Below are 22,714 nucleotides of genomic sequence, written 5' to 3'. Positions count from 1 at the left end.
ATTACTTGAATAACTCTAATTCGCATTAAATCACCGTTGCTTAAATCTCAAGTATTCTTTATATTCTTATACATCTTGTACTAAAGATTTGAAAGAAAAAACTTCTTAATATTTTAATTTTCAAATAATATTTTTTTCGTTTTCCATATCTGAGCAAAGCACATAAAAGGAATCGAATGTAACTCTTCAGAAGTTATCTAAAAGAAAAGAACCGTAATACTGGACATTAGTGTTTCTAATGTTCAGTATTACGGTGTTTCTAGTGTTTCTAAACCATGCGACGCGGCTCTAAGCAGCATCGACAACCTTTGGTGTCGCGGCTAGCTGTCGGCATTGCTGATTGCCTGTTTAGTGCTTTGAAGGGGTGGAAAAAAAAACTTTACAAGGGGTCAATTGCTGAAAACTGATGGTGCTTTCACTTCATATTTTATGTTTTTGCTCAAGTTGGAATTTATCGCTCCCCTCAGACCACGATTTAATTTTGTGCTAAAATTTGAATAATTTAATCTCCATATTTTATTATAGTTAGTGTTGGTTTGGAAGAAGTGGGGGGGGGGGGTGAATTCATTCTGTCTTCCTTTGATCACTTGTTCTATATTTCTGATGAGAATGGTGTATGCCAAAATTCAAACACAACGTGGCTGACCAAGTACAGTGAGCAGTAGATTTTTTTCCTTGTTCTGTATTTTGTTATTGACCCCGTTACGATCAAGGACGTAATATTGCGTCCAAACGCCAGTGGAATAAATTCGAACAAATCTATCTTTTATCTTTCCTCTCTCCTCATCACCACAAAACTGTTGCAACCATATAAAAAAAAAGTAGTTCTTTTCCATCTCCGACCTGAGAAAAAACTTCTATTCTAAGGTTGTTATTATAGATTGTACTATATACATGTATATAAGAGGGAAAGAAAACAGGTAGGTGAGGATGAAAAGAGAAATATACGTCATACCTACTATCTGTAAGTATTACAGATAAGCAAAAGTATAGTATTATACCGTTTTACTTTCATCTGTTTTTTTTTTTTCTTACTTTTCTACTTTTTTCCCTTCCTTTATGTCATTACGCTAGAACAAGGCTATCTTGTATCGTATTTACCGCCGATTCGTCAAGCAGAGATCATCCGAATTTCTCACCAATCGCTTGTGCGTGAAGCTATTTAATATTATTTATTTATCACTTAAGACTATTTCATCAAACATTTTTCTACTATTTTCTTGTTCTTTTGACAGCGTCTTGTATTTCGTGAATTATAATATGAATATATTTAAACGAGAGATCAATGATACTGTGCATTAGTATTTGTGGAATACTACTTATATATCAGTGGAATATAGTAGCCAGGTCGATAAGATATTCGCGAACTGTGGTACAAGGGGTACCCCAGCCAGAGTCTTTTCTAATACAAGAGAACTATTAAAAAACCAGCGCCCTGATGATCAAACAGCACATTGCTGTTGAGAAAAGTCTGCACACAAAACGTTTGGCGTAGACAATAGTAGAAAAGCTGTTCGGAATCGGCTGTGAACTGAATAAGTAACGGTCTAATTAGTCCTATTTGGCAGAAAATGAAAGTGGTGGGAAAAAATTATTAAATGAGCATGTTTCTCGTTTTTCTGAAGCTATGCGTATAACTTAGATGGCCAAATGTAAAAAAAAAACCCGGCCATTTTTCTGTGATGTAGGCGCCAATAGCTCATGTTAAAATAACGAATTCACGATTTAAAAATTTCAAAGTAAGTTTTAACATTTACTAATGTTAATTACTAAATTAAACATTTTCACTAAAACGATGAAATGCCCAAATATTATGAAAAAATACTTCTATCTGATAAAATATGGGTCATAGGTTCACACTATATGTAACTCACAAATATACTGTATACCGTATATATTTTAGACACTTTTTATCTGCTACGAGTTTCGACTCTTGCTCCGCAGAGTGAATGCGGATTTGGTACATCCTGTATATTGAAGAAATATTCAAAATTTGTTAAGGATTCCGCGGAATAGCCTCATAATCATCAAGGGTTCCGCGCGAGCTTTCACGTTGGAAAACGCTGCTCTAGAGAAAGTCATGTTATACTTCAGTTCTCGTCTTGAACGGAGGGGAGTTTCGGCGGAAACATGTTGAGGCGCCTTCTATCGACGGTTGCCTCATATATAGGCAAAGAACCTTTCGTTGCGTTTCCCAGGATTGAAATCTTTACGCATTCCTCTGCAGAATTTTTAATTAATCTTCTTAATGAAGATTATTACCCTAACGTATGTCTGTTGTCGCAGTTGTGCTTCTTTCGTGTTCTGCTAGCGTCCCAATCTGTCTTCCATATTTTAAAGTGAAAAATGGCAAATGGCCGAACCGAATTTCTATGTTAGTGTAGTATAGTGTAGGAGTCTGCCTACTTTTGCGGAGAGAAAAGTACGTTCATTTTTCTTCAAAGCAGGAAGTGAACGACGTGGATGCCTGATGTTTTTGTGTTTTTAGTTTTAGTGTTGCAGGTCTGTCTGCGGAGAGAAACTTTCTTAAATGGGAGAGATGCGTTCGAACTTTTCGCGCTATTCGTATAGCGGAAGAAACTTGTATGTTGCTATATTCCCATGTAGCTCATTCCTTCAGGAGTTATCTGTCAATTAAGTTGCAACAGATGACCGAGTATGTATAGCAGCAATGCATAACCTCCGGCTGGACAAAGAGTTCTATCCGGCCCGCGGAAAGGTGTTTCGGTAAAATATGCATCAATACACACAATACGGTGAATACCTAGGCTAAGAATATTTTCATTCATAAAAATACGGTAAATCAAGATCCATGCAGGATATCCCCAATTATATCCAAAAAATTGTCAAAAACAAGTTAAGTTGCCAGTTGCAGCCAAAAAAAAGTTGTGAAAAGCGATGAAAGATGACAACTTTCGCTAAAATTGTTGAAAAATTGCTAATGGCGGAAAATATTGGCTACTGGTCCCGATGGGTAAAAAAAGTATAAAAATATAATTCACCAAAAAATTTGCAGTGTGTGAGATCGATATATATCATTATAATTAATTATGATATAAATAATATTATGACGAAGTCATGAAAATCATCTCAATTATTGATTTCAAAAATTCAACTACGCCTTGCTGAAAATGTTGAAAATAGCGGAAAAAACGGGGCATTTTATAAAAAAGTTGGGTCGGCGAAGATTACGGGAATGTCCCGTAAAATACAGTTCATATGGTCAGCCTTCATAGTATGCAAGTTTCTGTCCCGCGAACGACAGAAATATCACATATTTTACACCACAGATTGAGAAGGTGGTGCACCCTTCATGTATGAAATCCATACAGCTACACTTTTCGTTTTCATGTCTTGAAATAATTTTTAATTATAAATCTTTATTCATAATTATTGTAAAACTTTATTTTTTTTATTAAAAATTAATCTTGAATATATATATATATATATATATGCATAATGTATTGAAAAATCCGCGGCTACTCAATTTAGATAAATTACATAAAGATAATCAAAGAAATTATAATCTATATATGTGTACCTACAAGGTCTGTAAAAATTCACAAAAATTACAAAAGAAAAAAATCGTATTGAGCAGAGAATGGCTGATTTAGTATTCGTTTCGCACGACACGGACACTTAACGACGCAACATTGACCTCAATAAAGTGGAAATATATATATAGGGTGTGCAAAAAGTCTGTAGACACTTTAAAAATTCATAAAATCAGGAAAAATAACCGAAATAAAAAACGGTTTGCAGGGTTAGCATCGCTAGGTTACGGAATTTTTTTTAAGACAGGAAAAAAAACAGCGATAGGTGGCGCTGGTACGAGTGACTTCGGTAGAAATATGCAAATGAGAATGTTATAAGAACTTGCTCTCCTAATTCGCAACCAGTTCACCGTTGTAAACCGCATATGTGGACCTGCTGCACTCTGCCGTTGCTGGATTTGTGACTCGCCTGGAATGTGTTATCCCCTTTGGTTGTGGTCACGTGGAATGCATACTGCTGTAATAAACGATTTGGAGTGATGTTCGTTGTTTGCGTATCTGTTCTTTGACCTGCGTACCTCAGTGCCAACTATCGGCTGTTTTTTTAATTATTTTTTCCCGTCTTAAAAAAATTCCCGTGACCTAGCGGTGGCAACCCTGCAAACCGTTGGGTTTTTTTTTCGGTTATTTTTCCGGTTTTTATGAATTTTTAAAGTTTTTACAGACTTTTTGTCCACCCTGTTTTATGATTTTCAATCGATATTCATTCGTTGTCTTCTTTTTTTATCAATCGTTTATTCTGTCAGTAATTTATTTTTTTTTTCTCTGTCACCAATAAAAAAACTTAAAAAATATTTTTGTTTTAATTTCTTTTAAGTAAAACAAATATTAATAAAAAACTAAATTAATCTTGATTAAAACTTTGAAAATTACCTTAAAAATCAATTTATTGGATATTTAGAAAATAAATTTGATGTTTGATTATCATCGTAATCTTGATTATTAATATCTTATATATAAATGTGAAAGTATGTATGTATGTATGTATGTATGTATGCTCTTTATACAAATCTACAGTTTTAGACCGATCGTCGCCAGATTTTGCATATATACCAAACAGGACCGGGATTGAGCCGTAGGCTACTTTAAAAGTTCGTCAGAGCTGGGCAAATGCCCGAAATGGGCGAAAAACTGTCGGGCAACAATGGTTTTGGGGGCCTCAACAATCACTTTCGGGACGTTTACTTTGGTTACCGTGGTTTCCAACAATGCATTTCAGACGTGAATATATGTCTTTACAATGGTTTGTCACATCTTTAACACTGCCATCATTACAGTTTACTCCTTTATAACGGTTTGTCACTTTTCCAATCCTCCCAGTAATTAAAAAAAAACCCTGGAAGCGCCAGATATTTTTGCTTGCATGTATACAGGGTGTCCTGTAAGTGCTAATGTGGCCTTTATCTCATCAACCACCCATCGTTGAGGTATAGTTTCAATTTAAAAAGTGCTTAAAAGGAGTTTGAATAATATTCGCTGCAGAAGCTGGACATATGGCGTCACTAACAACAGAGAACAACAACTACGGCGATAAAACTGGGAATAAAAATGTTCAACGCCAGCTGATGAACTCAATGCTTGCCTCAAATCATCAGCACTCTACTTCACCAAACACCAACTCTGGCCATATCGCTACATTGCAATTTACTGCCATTAGTGAGATGGGTTGGAAGTGAAGGTGCTGTCTATCGGTGGTCGCCTCGAGTTTGTTAGGACATCAACACTCTGGCACGAAGCTAAAAAATTATCATTATCCACCAACATGCGAGTTCAACTGCTAAATGACTCAGTACTGCTATCATTTTCACATCAGTTGATCAAACTTGGCAATGGAAGAATTCCCGTAGACCCAAGCACTGGACTGATAACGTTCCCAAGTGGATTTTGCCAGTTATTAAATTCGGTTCAAGAACTTGCAGACAAAGTCTTCCCAAACATTCAACAAAATCACCGAAACCATGAGTGGCTTTGTGAGAGAGCGATTCTGGCACCGAAAAATGACAGTGTGAACAAGATCAACGTAAAAATCCTAAAAATTATTCCGGGAGACTACACATCTTACAAATCGGTTGACACTGTCACAGACACAGCGCAGACAGTTCTGTATCCTGCAGAATGTCTGAACTCTTTGGATATTCCGGGTGTGCCACCACACAACTTGACCCTCAAAGTCGGAGCACCTATAATGATTTTGAGAAATTTGGAAACACCAATGCTCTGCAATAGCAACAGACTCTGCGTGAAGAAATTGCACAATTACATCATCGAAGCAACGATTCTAACTGGATGTGCCAAAAGTAGACGTCTTCATTCCACGTACCCCAATTATCACTGGAGAAATGTCATTCACTTTCAAGCGATTACAGTTCCCGATTCGTTTAGCTTTTGCCATGACAATCAACAAAGCGCAAGGCCAGTCGTTAGCAGTGGCAGGTATCAACTTACTTGAGCCCTGTTTTTCACATGGACACCTTTTCGTCGCCTGTTCGCGTGTTGGTAATAGCAAAAATTTGTACATCTACACACCAGATGGAAAAAGAAAAAGTATTGTGTATCCACAAGCGATTGCCTCAAGTTTTTAATTAAAATATTTAAAAATAAAAGTAATTTTTTCTTACTTGATGCAGAAATTTTTTTGATTAAGAAGTAATTAATAAGCTATACATTTTTTACGGGGCGGGCAACGTCGCCGGGTATCAGCTAGTCTTACTATAAGTCTGAAACATTTCAGCAAACGCGAATAAGCTTCAAGAGTATCATGCAGTATTGTATTTCTTTTAGAAGCCCGTCAAAGACATGCGAAATATCTCCATGTTACTTATTTTTGCTGCCATCTATTGACAGAAATAGTAAGCTGTGAATATATTTAGTTCAAGTCATTGCTACCAGATGGCAGTCAAATATAAAAAATTCAAATCCTTTTTAAAAAGAAGGGAAAATGCTGGAACCTAGAAGCATTTAAAATACAATTACAGGATTCTTCGTTTAATCAATCGGTTATTCTTTTCATTCGATGAATGCTTGATTCGTTGATGTAATATAAAAGAACTTTCGTTCTGTTACTAACTTGAGTTACTACTCATAGATGGCAGCACTAGTTGAAAAAAATTCTACGAGAGACGTAAGTTTCGATTTAGGAAATAGAAATCGAGTTATCGAGATATGATATAACAATAATGGAATAAAATAATTGGAGGATTTGATGATTGAATATAAATACCAGACGGGCTTTTACATGGTCCATATCCCTTAGCGGACATTTAGAATCATGAAAATGACTACTTTGTTGACAAATTATGCGTACGTTCTACAAAATACCTGAAAAACTTTAAAAAAAGACCAGTTCGATTAAGAATTGGGAATCGATTTCAGTTCAATAGATATCCGTGATTTTACTACTTGCCTCTGATGGGTTTTTAATTTTTTTTTTTTCTGCATAGAAAATGCCAGGTTTTTTTTATTTTTTTATTCCATTCATATGTCTATGACTAGGAATAATAGACAATTACAGAAAAAATCATACTAATTTTCCTAATTTAAATATCCTTAGATTCTGATTCACTTATTACCTTTTATTGAAAGTACTATTGTTATTTCTTCAAAAGCTCTTATTTGAACTTTTTTGCATGGAATATAAATAATCTAGTTTCTAGATAGATTATGTAACTGAACTAGATTATGTATCTATGTAATTAGATTACAAGATTATGCCTCTAGAGTCTAGACAGACCCGTGATTCCAACTTTTTCCGGGGCTGGGGTAAAAAACATATACTCAATATATGTACAATGTATCTTATATATAAATGCGAAAGTACATATGCATGTATGTCTGTATGTATGTTTGTTCTTTACACAAATCTGCAATTTTAGACCGATCGTCGAGAATTTTTGCATATATACCAAACAGGACGGGGATTGAACAGTAAGCCACTTTAAAATATCATCAGAGCTGGGAAATTGCCCGAAATGGGCAAAAAACCGACGGGCAACAATGGTTTCTCGGTCTTAAAAATTACTTTCGGAACGTTTACTTTGTTTACCGTGGTTCCCTAACAATGCGTATCAGACATGTGCATGCCTTTACAATGGTTTGCCACTTCTTTAATCTTGCCGGTATTGTGCATGATAGTTCATGCCTTTGTAATGGGTTTGTCACTCTTCACGTCGTTTGTCCATTTCTAATGTATTTTTTAAAGCCGGATGGGGGGGGGCACCCCCAAATGACGGGTCTGTATTCATCTAGATATCATTATTACTGTTATCTTATTATTTCTCCTTAATTTTTTTTTTACCAATTTTTCTCCATTTTTCGAATTCAAATATCTCAGCGAATATGTTTATTTATTTATTTATTTATGACATATAATTACACATCATCAAGTGTTCGAAACACCAGAGATCACATAGACCATGTTGGTGTTTACAAAAAGTTATTTAATGTGGCATGTCAATATTAAAAAAAAATGCAAATAAACCAAAAAATTACAAACGTGGATCTTTTTTATTGGCATCACGAAAGACAGGACAACAACTTTCTAATTGTGTTTTTGAGCACTGGGTGTCCATATAAAAAGTTATTTTTTTATTTTAATAACTATTCAACCCCTTGCAATGTGAATGACATATATATCAGGGTCACAAGCTATTCGGATACTTTTTTGATTGGAGTATGCCCTATGCAACCTGTATATAAATACTGTAATCGATTGTGCCGAAATATAACTCGTATATACTTTATTATTTTTCAATTTAGTTCATTTATATTTACAAATACAAACACTAAGGCCATAAACAAGCAAATTGCTAACGAGTTGTAAAAAAATATACTGATAAAATGAGATACGAAAAATATATAATAATAATAATAATATAATAATTACAAATGAAAAATATACTAATAAAATTAAAAAATAAGAAATATTACTTAAAAAGAACTGATGTTGAGGAAAAAACCACATGGATATCCCTAAAACATGGCTAAAATTGACCGACCAAAAATTGAAAATAGTGCCAATAAAGTAAAGAAATAAATTAAAAATCTTTTGGGAAGTAGATACCAATCGGTTCTCTCGTACAAACACCATCTAAGTGTTGACAGCTTAAAAATTTATTTTTACCATGAAATATATCCCTATTTTATCAAACGTGACCGGGATAGTGGGCCACCATTACACCAATATTGAACCACACATGCACCTCGTCCATATTCCTCTGCGGAACGTCTAACGAACTGGTATATATTGGAGTGTGTAGTGAACCTGACGTAAACTTTGTTTCTGTATAATGCTTCCATCTGCCATCAATTTTTCTAACTATGAGTGAAGTGTAACGATTGTATTGTTGTAGCAATGTTGCTCTCTGTGGTGAGGCTTTAATGGGGAGATCAGCGCGCATTCACACCCCGAAGTTGGAAACCACAGAAAACCAACTTAAGCCGACCACCACTATGGCAACGGTGGGGGTTCGAACCCGGATCAGTCCGTCACTATAGAGGCACCACCATAGAGGCACCATTATTCCAATGGAGATCAATAGACGCTGCCTTTTTTTTATTTCACACCCTATATGGCATTATATTCTGAACTAGAGGCATTAAGCATTAGGAGCAGTAGAGACATTATTTTAATGGTGCCTATCTCTCCCTCTGTTTGTCTGGAATATTCATTATGGAGAAGAGATACTGAGTAATGTCATATAACTTGATGAAAATAATTCATGGGAATGCCATTCCCACGTCACAGAATTCACCACGTTAGTGAGTGAGTGGTGCGTAGCGGCTTTTAGTTTCGAAAAATTGAAGGCGTTATCGACTGGTTTCGGTTCCATGACGTCATTCAAATTGTCTTACGTTTTATTCGAAAACTATTGGTCGCATAAGTATGGCTCATCAGACACTTTTCATCTACTCGAAACGAAAATTCTTGTTTAACATGCGGTTTCAACTGCACGCCCTATGCACACTCTGGCCGAAGCAACTAATGGCGTGATCAACAATCCAAGAGATCCATCATTTAATGCAAATACAAATATAAGACCACAGCAGGCAAAATGCCCAACAAGGTGTCAAAGAAAAAGTTGCCAATAACAAGTATGGATGTCATATATTTATAAAATACAGCACAATTAAAAATGCATTTATAAAAACTAAAACTATCAGGGATCCCATTCAAAAAGTTAGAAAAATTAGGAAAAAGTAGAACGGGGCAGGGGTAGCTCCGCCCCCCCCCCCCCGATAACATAGTCAATATATATATATTTTTTTTAAATAAAATTTTTTTAAAGTACTATTTCAGTATATTATAAGATTTACTCCAGCCAAAGCAAAATGACAGAAATGACTTGGTTGCAAAAACAATTTTTGGCCAAAACAGCGCACTAACAACCACAGATAAATCTTTTCTGTCTCTCCTCACAATATATATATTACTTTGATTTCTTTGTTTTCGTCCAAAGTGGAGAGTCTGCCAACTCTCTTCGACAATGCTCACCAAATTATGAAGACGTACGTTTTTTAAGAATGATGCTCTTTCGAGACCACTTTCAAAAGCCCAATGTGAAATGTTTTAACTTAATTACAAGGTCCAATGTAAGTAAGTCAAGGTGAGCCGGATGGTTTTATTGCGTTGCCCATACTTGTTCTAAAGTTATTTGCATTACTGTTCAATGACAGTGTAATCGTTTTTGACAAACGAAGCACTTTCATTTCTAGCTCTTTGCTGAGCATTGTACATATTGTTTATGCCGTGCACATCACCAAACCTAGAATAGGCTTATGCATACAATCGCTTTGTTATGTAAACTTTTGTTTCACCTATACACAAATATGATGAATGATAGTTACTGTCCAAGACCATGAAGTAGTAAGTACAACATTTTGTTTTCCAGTCATACAGAAGTTTTTAATGACTACTCTACTTGTTAAACCCTCAAACTGAGAAAAAGAAAAAATTAATAAACCAAATGGTCCATATGTACCTCCAAATAACCTAAAAAAAGGGCTACAATTTCTGCTTTGGCAGAATCATAAATAGAAATCTGCTACATTTGTGCTATTTGAGGCAACATATCGATGATTCTCTCCTCAATTAAAATCAATTACACAAAATAAATGAGAGCCCTGCACTATATACATGCACAATAAAAAATATAATGCAATGTCTTTTATATTTGAGTTAAAATGGTGCGTCCAATTCCCACGCACACACATTCCAGCCATTACAAAGGATTATTTGCTCCGCTTATCTTCCTTGGAGATGTTGGAAAATATTTGCCTCATACAGAATGTTGCTATTCGGAAGTAGTCGGTGAATTTTCTTCATGAGCAAACTTGGAAATTCAATCATAAACATTCAAGCGAATCACTTCCTCTATATCCAAGTAAGTAACAGGTTATATTTCGGGTCCCCAGCCAACTTGGTGAATTCTCCGTAACAAGTTTGGCGACTTTCTTACTACCCATAATTCCTCAAGAATTATAGCTATGGCAACCCTAATAAGACACGGAGCCATGATAATCACTATATTATTCGTTTTTGATGACGCCACGCACTGAAACAAATTTTAGTTGTTACATGTAATTACCTTCCATTAATTTTTATGATAAATAATCATTTATTGCAGTGATAAATTTAAATTAAAGGCAATATCAGCGATTTAACCTGGCTATGTATTCCTCCTCCGGGGCGCCATTTTTTTTTTTTTTTTTTTTTTTTTTTTTTGACATCTGGAATTCGGTGCCCTTGACCATCTGTGCGGCTTTGACCAATGGAATACTTGAATCATATTGATTTCGCTGTATTTGATGGCATTTATAACCACGACAGCGATTGACCAAACTGTGACGTCACTTGATTAGTATAATAAATAATATTAATTTGTTATATGATAACATTTTTTAATTCTAATAATAAATAACGTTCAAATTAATACAATAATACTAATTAATATTATTATTTTAATTAAAACATTTTATTATAATTCATGTTACATATATTATATTTATAGTTGTGGTTAAATAATAATTATTTTATTAATTATTATAAATAAATATAAATTACTATTATTTATCCGATATTTATTAATAAATAAATATTAATAAATTAGTTTTTATTTAATTTTAAAATCCACGACTTTTGACGCATTTTAGTGACGTCACAGTCTAATATGACGTCACATGAAGCTATTCTGATACAGCTACTACGTATAGACAAGTATCGCATATTGGCGATGAAAAAGCTTCTCCAAGTTGGCTGGGGACCTTATTAAGGAAATATAACCGCTGTTACCATTTGAAACCCGATTGAACTGGTGACTGGATAGGTATGAATGGATATGTATAGGATAGGTATGTGCTAAACAAGCATTAGAGGGTCCTCACAAATATCATAAACGATGTTTGGTTGTTCAAAAATGCAGCGTTTGTCAACCTTTTGGTTAGTGAATGCTTTTTGCTGTAATTAGAGGCCTGCAAAATATGGTGGTCTTGAGCAGCAACCCATATCAACCATAAGGAAATCAGGCGCATTCAAATATCACCTATTTTTGAATAGTTACAGCAAAAACCAGGGGGCTAATATCACTTATTTTGAGTAATCCTATCCACGTGTGTTTCACATATAAGTTGAAGAAGTCCTATCGAGATAACGCTTCTGTATGTTCCTTCATTTTTTTTTTCAGGAACCCTTAACCCTACGCGATGTCCGATAGTAAAGTTACATTGCCTCCTGGTGGGGAAGTCGACAAACTGACCGATGGAGCAGAAGTAGCTGTTTCTGAGGTTGGCACAGACCAAGAGGAGAGAGAGCCAGAAACTAAACGCTTCGAACCCAAAATAAAATCGAAGTTCAAACAAGAGGAGGTCCTAGAGTTCGTCAGCGATACGAAGAAGTTCATAGACAGCGCGAAACCGCTGACAATCCGTCTGCGTCCATCCAAACAAGCTTGTAGATTCGAACTTCCCCCTAAAATAGAGACTCTGCAGGACATGGGAACGTTCGAGTACTTCATGCAGTTCTGTTTCGTGACTCCGCTTAGGGCGTTCATATACGAGAACGCTTACAAGCGTACCTGTACGCAGAATATAGTCACCGTCCTCGGCTCGGAACTGTTGTTACCGGCGTTCACGCACGCGTTCAAATTCAAGGTAACCGACGAACATCTAAAGGAGCTCAAGGAATTGACGGGTTTACCCGAAGAGGCTGCCGAAAACGTAGACTGCACCCTTTTCGTCAAGCTTGCTGCCATTTTAGAAAGGATCTTCAGCAAAGGTGATACCAGGATGTTGCCGTACGCCCTCGAAAGGGCGGACTTTGCCGCTTTGGAGTTCAAACTGCACGGCATCGACGTTGATCCACACCTGATGAAATTTTTGAATTTCATCCAGAGTTGCTAAACTATCTTGTCATTCGAAAACATTTCAAAAGTCTAAGTTCTGTCCAATTTCGAGTCCGCATTGACTCACGAACGGCGGCTATTGATTAAATTTAGTTTTCATTTCTTTAGTTTTTATTGCAGACATCGCTATACTGTACAAAAGGGGTTCTTAACCTTCTCAACCCAAAATCAACTGAGATCAGCTTTGCGGAGATCCAATTGCTTCTGTCTGTTCTTCAAAATTAGCGAAACTAGTAACGCAATAAGTGCATTTAAAACAGACAATAAATAGATTCGAAAGTGTCTTCTACTAAGCAATCCAAAAATAACAGGAAAAAGTGAATATACAATAATTTGAAGAGCATATTCCATGCAGTTTTCACAGAAAATGCATAGAAAGACGTAGACTTTTTCTAATAACACAAAATTTTATTGTTAGGATAGTTATAATTGTTATTAACAGGAAGCGATTTTTGTTAACTATAGACTAGTGTTTCCTAAAGTGGTAGAAGCTATGGGTTCAGTATAGGATCCTAGCGGTGGGCTTGAGGTGAGAAAAGATGCGAAAAAAAATGTGAATACATGGGGCGATGGAACTAGAAGTTTGGAAAAACACGTTGTAGATAATTAAAGTGGTAGTTGTTAATGTAAGTACAGTAATGTAATTATTTCGATGATAACTTTTATAATAATGAAGTGTTTGGGGGGGGGGGGGACTATCAAAATTTCACCTGTTTACTATACCATGTTGCACAAATAAGCCTGTTTTCTTTTTGCTTCATTTTTTCAGGTTTTTGTTTGCAGTAGGCTAATATCCGAATCATTTTCTAGGTATAATATAGATTGATAAGAATGTAGATACAAAGTAGATTTCTCTTTTCACCTTCACCCTACCTGTTCCCTTTCACTCCTATAAGAAAGGTACATCACATGTGGAAAACAAATCACTATCAGGGTATACAAAAACCAAGAGAAAAAAGTATTGGCTTTTGCAGCAAAGCTTCGCGGTGATGTGGAGAGAGGAAAGAAAAAAGAGAGAATTTATTCCACCTAGTGTTTGGACGTTCTTGATTGAAAAGTGGTTAATAGAGTGGTATTGGTATGCCATATCCACAGTGCATGTAATAACATGCATTTTATATATCTATATATATAAAATTAATTTCCTGTCTGTGCATCTGTCTGGTGTGTATGTTCTCTATACAAATCTACAATTTTAGATCTATCGTCGCCAAATTCTGTATATATTCTAAATGGGACCGGACTTGAACGATAGGCTACTTTAAAATTTTGTCAAAGATGGGCAAATGCCCGAAGTGGGAGAAAAACTCTCGTGCAACAATGGTTTCTCGGCCTCAACAATCATTTTCGGAATGTTTACTTCTGTTACCGTGGCTCAATAGCAATGCGTTTCAGACGTGTGTATATTAGGGTGGATCGAAAAGTATAGGAAGAATTTTTTTTTTCGAAATTACTTTTGGCTTGGGGTGAGAAAGTTGTGTCTGGGATATATCAGTTGGCGTAATTTTTTTAATTGAAATCCCTTCATATCTTCCTGTGCCCCAAGCGCCCAAAAATTGATAAAAATTGACATTTTCATGAAAATGTATTGAAAATTGCAAAATTAATGAAATTTTTTATAAATTTTGCCGAGTATTCAGGTATTAAACTATAAACTTATAAATGATAATAGTTTGTATAATAATACATGAAGTATAAATTTAAAAATCGAAGCAATAAATCATAAAACTTATAAAAATTGAACTTATATATGGCTTTTGTAATTGTATTAATTTGAAGATTTACATATTTGTTGTAATGTTTTTTGGTACTAAAATGTTTCATTATGTGGCTCCTTGATTTGATATGAAGCCGTGTCTCTTCTTCACACACTTTCCGACGCCTCAGACACTAGGCGAATGAATCTTTCAACTGCTTGGGTATGGCATGAATATTTCACCATTCCTTCCAACTTTTAACATGGCTTCCAACTTTTACTATACTAAATAATTTTATACATTTAATAATTAACAATAAATGATTTTTCATTCTCTGCCTATACTTTTTTTCCCTGTGAAATCGATTATTTAGATCTTTTTTTTATTCAAAATTTGCATAAAAATCGATTTTTGGCAAATATTTAAGTGTCTTGGGGCAAAAATCGGTGATTGCAAAACCTCACGTTACATCCAGCGGTGTATGTTATAAGTGTACTCCACTGTATACAACGATTTCTGGTCAATTATCTAAGAAAATTTTTGGCTCACCTGTTGAGACTACTTGCCCTCGGTTTCGCACCAACATTCGAAACACTACCCTTGACGTCGCGAGGAGGTTCATTGTGATCGAGGTTCTGGTCACTCTGGTCCCGCTTTTTGCGGTTCCGGGAGTGCAACTGCTGCTGCGAACCAGAACTGCCGAGCTGCATTTGCTGTTGTTGTTTTTGTGGCTTCGTAGATTCCCCGTGTAAGTCTGGCACGCTGGACATGAACCTGTATCTGCCCAAGCTACGGTGTCGGTGGTTGCTTCCGTCGTTTAGAAGAATGTCCTCGTCGTCTTCGTCGTCCATGGTGGGGATGATGGCCATTTCCGCCGGTGTCGGGGTGCTTGGCGGCCGATTATCATCTATATCTGGGCTCCCTAGGCAGTGGATCAGGTCCGACACTTTGGATAGAAGCAAGTGGTCGTCCGCTAGACTTTCCGGTGTTGCTAGAAAAAAAAATCACCAGTTCATCAGTTTAATTTTAAGATGAAGGAATCTCCATTCATCATCGATATCTCGAACTCAATTTAGTGATTCAAGAGCAGTGGCGTATTTACGGGGGGGGGGAGAGGGGGAGGGGGGCTGCTTAGCGGGCGGCAAAATTTGTGTAACCATAAATGAATCTACCTCTGCCGAGACTGTAAGGGACAAAGTCAGTGAGTAACTTAGAGCGTGTGCAAAGCATGTTAATGCTCAAATAAAAAACTAGATAGAGTATGTATGAATAATCAAAAAAAGAGTGACCTATAAAGCAAAGAACCATGTCAGTGAGCGACCAAAAGAGTGGCATAGAGCGATTGTGAGTATGTGAGTGACCAAAACAGTGTCCTTGTATGTGAGTAACCGAAACAGTGTGCATGTATATGAGTGACCGAAACAGTGTGCACGCAGATGACTAACCAAAACCGTGTGCAAGCACGTAAGTGACCAAAACAGTGTGCAAGTATGTGAGTGACTGAAAGAGTGACTTGGAAAGTGTGTAAGCATGAGAGTGACCAAAAGTGTGACTTAGAGACACAGTTGTACGTGCAGAAGTGGGGTGGGGGGGGGGTCATAGCACAGGGTGGCGGAATTCTAGGAAAGAACAGTCAAGAAAATTAGACTGGAATGCGAGAAGGGCGGCAAAGTTTGTGCAGCCCACAGGCGGCAAAACCACAAAAATTTGTCTCTGTTCAAGACTGTAAATCATAAGCGTGATTTAATGCTTCGCATGCTGTATATAGGGGACTGTTACGTAGGCAACGGGGGGGGGGGGGTAAAGGATGCAGTGACCAGGAAGAAGACAAAACTCAACTGCCTTTGCGGGGAATCGAACCCACGTGCTCTCGCTTGCCGGGCTAGACTACAAAGGCAACGATTCCGAGTCTTTCCTTAGAGCACGTGTGTGTTCAGCTTTCTTCCCTAAATTCATCGCAGCAGCCAGCTGTTAAAAACCTTCGTATGTACAGCGAAGAGCCACATCATCCTCGGATAAAACTATGTTCTGCATTTGCTCGCGAACTTCAAAGGATCGCGTGTGTCCTGGAATTAATTGTGCAAAGCTGAGCTTGTTCGCGGAATAAGTTTTGTTCAGTTTTAGAACACAATGTGCGCGTGAATACCGATAACACAGCCACAGTCCATTCATAGACCAGGGCTGTGCCATTGGAACCCCAGGCTCCCGAATATCAGTCTTTCTATATCCAATTAATTTATATCAGTCTTCGTGTACTTGCACCAGCAAGTGTACGGAGCAAGCACAATTCTAACAACACAAACGTTAGGGCCATGCATATCCATACTCACACAGCACGTTCCGTTATTCTCCGATTCGTTAGGAATTCCGCAGAGGAATGTGTACGAGGTGCATGTTCGGTTCAGTAGTGTACAGTTAGAGAACCTATTCATCGACATCGGTCAATATACAGAGTGTGCACGAAAAGCCCTGGACAAATTTTACGAATTAATAATAAATCAACCAATCGATTGACATAATAAGGTGTAACCTTTGGTGTAATTGACATAAGAAGGTACTTTAATGCAAGCCGCACCGGTTTGCATTAAAATACTTATCGTGGCTTGGATGCTTTTTTTTAGAAACTGAAAAATTTCAAATTTTTCTCACAGGTGGCGCTGTAAAATGAAAAATTGCCACAATACATGAAATGTAATACAGACAGTACATAATTAACGTTTATTGCGTTAAACAATTTGCGTTACATAAAACTATCGCATTTCAACATGAGCGCGCAGATGTAGCCCGAGCTAAAAACAAAAAGAGCACTCGTATTGAATTGTGATATCTATGGAATGTAAATTGTCACAAACATTAATTATGCATTGCCTGGGTTGCATTTTATGCGTTATATCAAACTTTCTGTGTTTCAGAGCCACCTGTGAGTATAATTAGAACTTTTTCTGTTCATTTATCGAAAGGAAACTGAAGGCCGTGATGCGCGTTTTAGTGAGAACCGCACTTTTTTATGTCAATTAGTTAATTTGTTGTTGATTTCTAAAATGTGTCCAGGACTTCTCATCAACGACCCTGTACTAATGTTTTAGCCACCTAGAGGTGACTTGCCCCCGGAATAAATGCGGCACTGAAAGTGTGTGTGTGTGTGTGATACTGTTTCTTATGCAGGGTGTGCATACCAAACAGCAGTTATGGCATTTTACTGGCGGATCGTTGATTCTAGAAGTATACTTTTAATTGGAAAAAGTTTTCGAATAATGTGTAGTACTCAGGTATGTCATTCGTGTTTCAAAGGGTTGTACAGTTATTGAAGTAAAAAAATAACTTTTTATACAGTCTCCGTGTGTCCCAAAACCCAATTAGAGAGTTGTTGCTCAGTCTCTTCTGATAACAACAAAAAAGATTCCATATTGCCAAGTGCAATATTCACTGAGATATTCGAATTCGAAAAACGAAGGAAAGCTGAAGGGAAAAACAGTTCTAAATGAGGAAAATCCGTTTTATCCGCATTTAACGCTGTTTCTTCTCCAAATTTCCTCCGTTTTTCGAATATCTCGGTGAATATTGCACTTGGCAATATGGAATCTTTTTTGTTGTCATCAGAAGAGACTGAACAACAAACACAAATAAAAGGCCACAACAGGCCAAATGCCCAACGAGGTGGCTGAGAAAAAGATGCCCATAACAAATATGAATGTCATATATTTCAAAAATACAGCAGCCCAATTAAAATGCAATTAACAAAAATTATAAACAATATATACACAAGATAAAATACTATACCCATAATGTACTCAATAACTGTACAACCCTTTGAAATATGAATGACATATCCGAGTATCACACATTATTCGGAAACTTTTTCTAACTGGAAGTCGTTTCGCCAGTAAAATGTCATACCCCCCCCCCCCCGTTTGCTATGCAGCCTTGTATGTGTGTGTGCGTGCGTGCGCGGTTTTATTTATTTCTTTCAAACCCAGTACAACTCCCGTCTATCACCATAAAGAATTTATAAGTTGTGCCGGGAGTGAGTTCCCACATGGTCTAGTGATTAGGATGCCGGGCTCTCACCCAGGAGGCCCGGGTTCGATTCCCAGTGTGGGAAGGGAAGCAATTTTTCCCCAGCGCGACCCAACCCGCAAGGGTAAAAGGCTTATGTCCCGAGAGGGACAGAGCCTGGGCAGTGCCTGGTCTGTCGGGAGTGTGGTTAGGCGTCTAGCAGTCCGAGTGCGCATATAGCGTTGTACACGAATTTTAGTGCCGCCATCTATTTTCTACTGCGAGTGAAGTATGATGGCTTAATATTTGTAGGCCTGTTGGTATCTGCGGCGAGACTCTTTAACGGGGATATCGACTCGCATTCACGACTCGAAGTTGGGAACCACAGAACAGCAACTACAGCGAATAACCACTGTGCCACCGGTGGTGGGGGGTTCTTTCTGTAAGTCTGGCCGCTCGATGTAGCGGAAATTTTTTTTTCTTGAAGAAAAAGAACCGGCTTGTGTTTGCACTTCGCAGTTGAAAAAAACCTACACCTGCAGGACAGTTACGGGGATACTCCTCCCACCCCCCCCCCCTCCCATTCGATGATGTGTCATCACGATACCCACAATATGACGACAAAACCATACTTTGAGCATATTTATTAGTTCCATGTTGCAGACGAGAAACTGTCATTAAAACAGATCCCAATATCTTAGATCTCATGTCTAAGAGAAAATGAGACCGAGACCAAAACATGGCACGTCACTTACCGCATGTCGTGCCTCATCGGCACACGACATAGAAAACATATAAACTATTATGTTGCGAGATATTAAAATAGCCCGACATGATTCTTATATAAATAGCAAGCTCGATTCGACCACTGAAAAATAGCATCGGAACCTGCCCAGCTTCGAACATGCCCAAAGAGTTCGCAATACCTATCGCTTGCATGCAATGGAACAAGAGCTCTGGCGCATGCACGAGTATATTTATTAATAAAAAATGGACGGGGTACATAAGAAGAAGGGGGGGGGGGGAAGAGGAGAATTCCCATACACTGTATGTCTCTTCGTAAGGACTTCCGCGTCTGGACGTTGGAAAAGAAATAAAAAAAATCACATGTGGGGAGGAGGGCACGCCCTTTCCGTTTGAATTCAGGTCGGGCCCTGGGCACACGCAACCGGTACCTTCAACACGGAAGAACCTCAAATAGACACATACGCACCCCTCCCCCCCCCCCACATTAAGAGCCATTCTTTTTTCTCTCTCTCTCAGTCATCCATCTTGTTCGTAAAGTTTGCTCATTATTTTCTGTGTCCTTAAGGGTTTACCCTCCCCGAGTAGAGTCTGAGACCTCCCATCTCGTAATATAGCCGGGGCGGCGTATTGACCGTCGCGGTGTAGTGATTATTATCATCATCGCAGACAGTTAAAAAATAATCATGTATTTCGAGGAGCATAATTCATAAAAATGTCTATTTCAGTTTTAAAAGAGGACGTATTAAAATAGCTGAATTGGCAAGATGCCAAATAATGGATAGACAATGTGTTTCCCCGTTACCCGTGGCTGTAATTTTGCACGAATCTCGGCGGAATCATTAACCGATTCCGCACCTGATAATTTCGATGCATAAAAAAATCTCGGAATCGCATTATTATGGAAAACCTTCGATTGGCCTAAGCCGGTGTAACGCCGAACAGTGACGTGACCGTTCATTCATTGGTAGCTATACGACGTATAACAAGCAAAATACGTATTAAGATCACCTAATGGTCATTTGATGAATCACACGCGAGGCTGAGGTACTCGATAACTCAACCACTCCATGGCCACACTGTTGGTGTCCAACTTCGAGAGGAAAAATAATGGTAATTCAATCTTTTTCAGTTGCCAACAACATAATAATGTTCTCTGGAATTATTTTTAGAGATTTAGTACGTTCTTGGCAACTGAAATCTATAAAATGACATGTCCTGACTGATTCATCATCACCGAGGCAAAATCGCTGAAACTATGTTTATGAAATTTGGTCACTAGTTTTATCCCATGATATAAAGACTCACTAAGAAGGGGCTTCCCAAAGTTCGACCCCCCCCCCCTCCAAAGGGTTCATAAGGGGCTTCAAAGGTTGCATATAGAAAAATCACGCTGAGCTGAAATCGCTGAAGTGAAAAATACAAAATTTGGTCAGTATTTTTATTTTGCACTGTGTGTAGGAACTCACTGCAAAAATGTTTTTCAAAATTCAAACTCCTAAGGGTGGGGTTCAAAGGTCGTATGGAGCAATCGTCGGTGAGCCGGAATAGTTGAAGCTGTAAATATGAAATTAGTCAGTTGTTTTATTTTATGATGTGAAGACTCACCAAGGAGGGACTTTTCAAATTTCATCCCCTAAGGGAGTCATAAGGGGATTCCAATGTCATGTGGGGCAATCATGGCACGCACCGAGCTGTGAACCGCTGAAGCTATAAATATGAAATTTAATTCGTATTATATTTTATAGTGTGGACACCCACTACGACAGGATTTCTGAAAACAACCCCTAAGGGGAACATGATAGGTTCAAATGTTATATGAGCGAATGATCGCCGAGTAATTTTCAGATTAGCAGAGCCGCGGGTAACAGCTAATATATAATATGTGTGTGTGTGTGTCTCTGGAATCTCTAGATTATATTAAGTTTACTTTCGTTGTTGGTGTGTGGAGTTGCAATGCTTCAGATCTCCAAAATGAAGGTGCAAGTGGACAATTCAAGTCAAATTACAAACCACAGTCAAATACACGTCAATTACCCATTCACGCTGTGCGGCCCGCATAACAGTAAGAGAGTGTGACTATACCCTATTAACTCATTTTTTGTTCGATATCGTTACTCTGTGTTAGACCGTCTGACATTGTTGCATTTCACGCACGATCATGCGTGAGTACAACAACTGTTATATGCCTGTTCTGTTTGTGTAATTTCAGTCTGTGTACATATCAAACTTCATTAAAGTTCATCCAAAAGTCCCGGAGATGATGGGACGAAAGTGAAAATTCTCTTGATTTTGAACAGCTTAGGACCGTAGCGTGCCTTCTTGGGGCCTCGGAGCAGACATTTTCTTGAGGGGGGGGGGGCCCTTAAAAATACAGAAATTATGCAAAACAAATGCATGTTATTTGTGAGAGTCGCATTCGGCTCAGGGCCCCGGGGCAGTGCCTTGGTTGCCCAACCTAGTTACGGCCCTGAACACCTGTGTGTCTATCGCTGTTCCGGAGTCACGTCATCTCGGAGTTAAGGAATCCTGTGTGAAAATTTTTATTTTAGAGCTTTTGTGGGACTACAGACGGCTTTCTGAGAAGACATGGCACAGAACCAACTCTAGAGCCAGTGCAGTTCCATGGGAGTCATTAAGACTGCTAAGGGTTTCCTGAAGAAAGTCTGCGAGTATATAACGCCCGTAAACCTTACAAAAAACTTTCAGGAAAGGATTCAAGAGAATGCTTTCCCGCGCCTTCCAACTCCGAGAGAAAAGTGGCTGCGTCGGAAATAATTATTGTCGAATTTAGCTGCGCATTTCATGTAAGAGTAATTAATGTTACGCGTATGTTCAGGTGCTGCCTTCTATCTCCCGAAATGTTTGGAAAAATTTATAAAAGTGATTATATTGGCTCTCACCTCTGTCATGTGACTTCTGGCTGTTGTTGTCCCCGACACTTTCCTCCAATCCACTGTCTTCACCCTGTGACCAATTATTCGGCCCCGTGTATGGCCCTTCTTTCAAGTATATCTCCGGGTCTGCAGCCTTTATAATCCAAAGGGAAAAACAACGTTTATGAGAATCAACGAACCTTGATGAGAGAGACGTCAGTATAATTTTATGCAGTTAATTTTCAGGCAAATTTTTATTCAACGATTCCATTCATAATGTACTACATAACATTTTTACTTGGAGCTCCAACCTGATCTGGTAACCCTAACAGCTTTGCTAATGGTCCGTCAGGAGTGGACCCATTCTTCTAACTTAGAGTAGGATTTCCCCAAGTTTATACTTGTATCCCACACAACCGTTGTGACCTCTTCATACCCGCGTTTATACCAAT

General features: G+C 37.8%; 1 protein-coding gene and 1 non-coding gene across 5 annotated transcripts in view; one reads left to right on the top strand and one right to left on the bottom strand.

Moving 5' to 3' along the window:
- The window catches only part of LOC149086305 (uncharacterized), a 190,067-nt gene that overhangs the window by 52,696 nt on the left and 114,657 nt on the right, over positions 1 to 22,714 (bottom strand). For 3 of the 4 annotated variants that reach the window (XM_089232327.1, XM_089232328.1, XM_089232329.1), the window contains 2 exons: positions 22,290 to 22,416; positions 15,196 to 15,637 (listed from right to left, as the gene is read on the bottom strand). In XM_089232327.1, coding sequence (XP_089088453.1) covers positions 15,196 to 15,637; positions 22,290 to 22,416 — 569 coding nt within the window. The remainder of the gene's footprint in view (positions 1 to 15,195; positions 15,638 to 22,289; positions 22,417 to 22,714) is intronic. The other variant, XM_089232330.1, reaches the window with a different exon arrangement.
- TRNAE-CUC (transfer RNA glutamic acid (anticodon CUC)) lies at positions 18,677 to 18,748 on the top strand. Its single transcript has one exon. It is a non-coding gene; the product is annotated as a tRNA-Glu (tRNA).

The sequence above is a fragment of the Pholcus phalangioides genome, unplaced genomic scaffold (assembly GCF_987345545.1).
Source record: "Pholcus phalangioides strain wild (caught in Gottingen) unplaced genomic scaffold, Ppha-v1.0 ptg000005l_1, whole genome shotgun sequence".
Lineage (NCBI taxonomy): Eukaryota > Metazoa > Arthropoda > Arachnida > Araneae > Pholcidae > Pholcus > Pholcus phalangioides.
The sequence above is the reverse complement of the archived record's forward strand: the minus strand, read 5'-3'. Positions and strand labels throughout refer to the sequence as shown.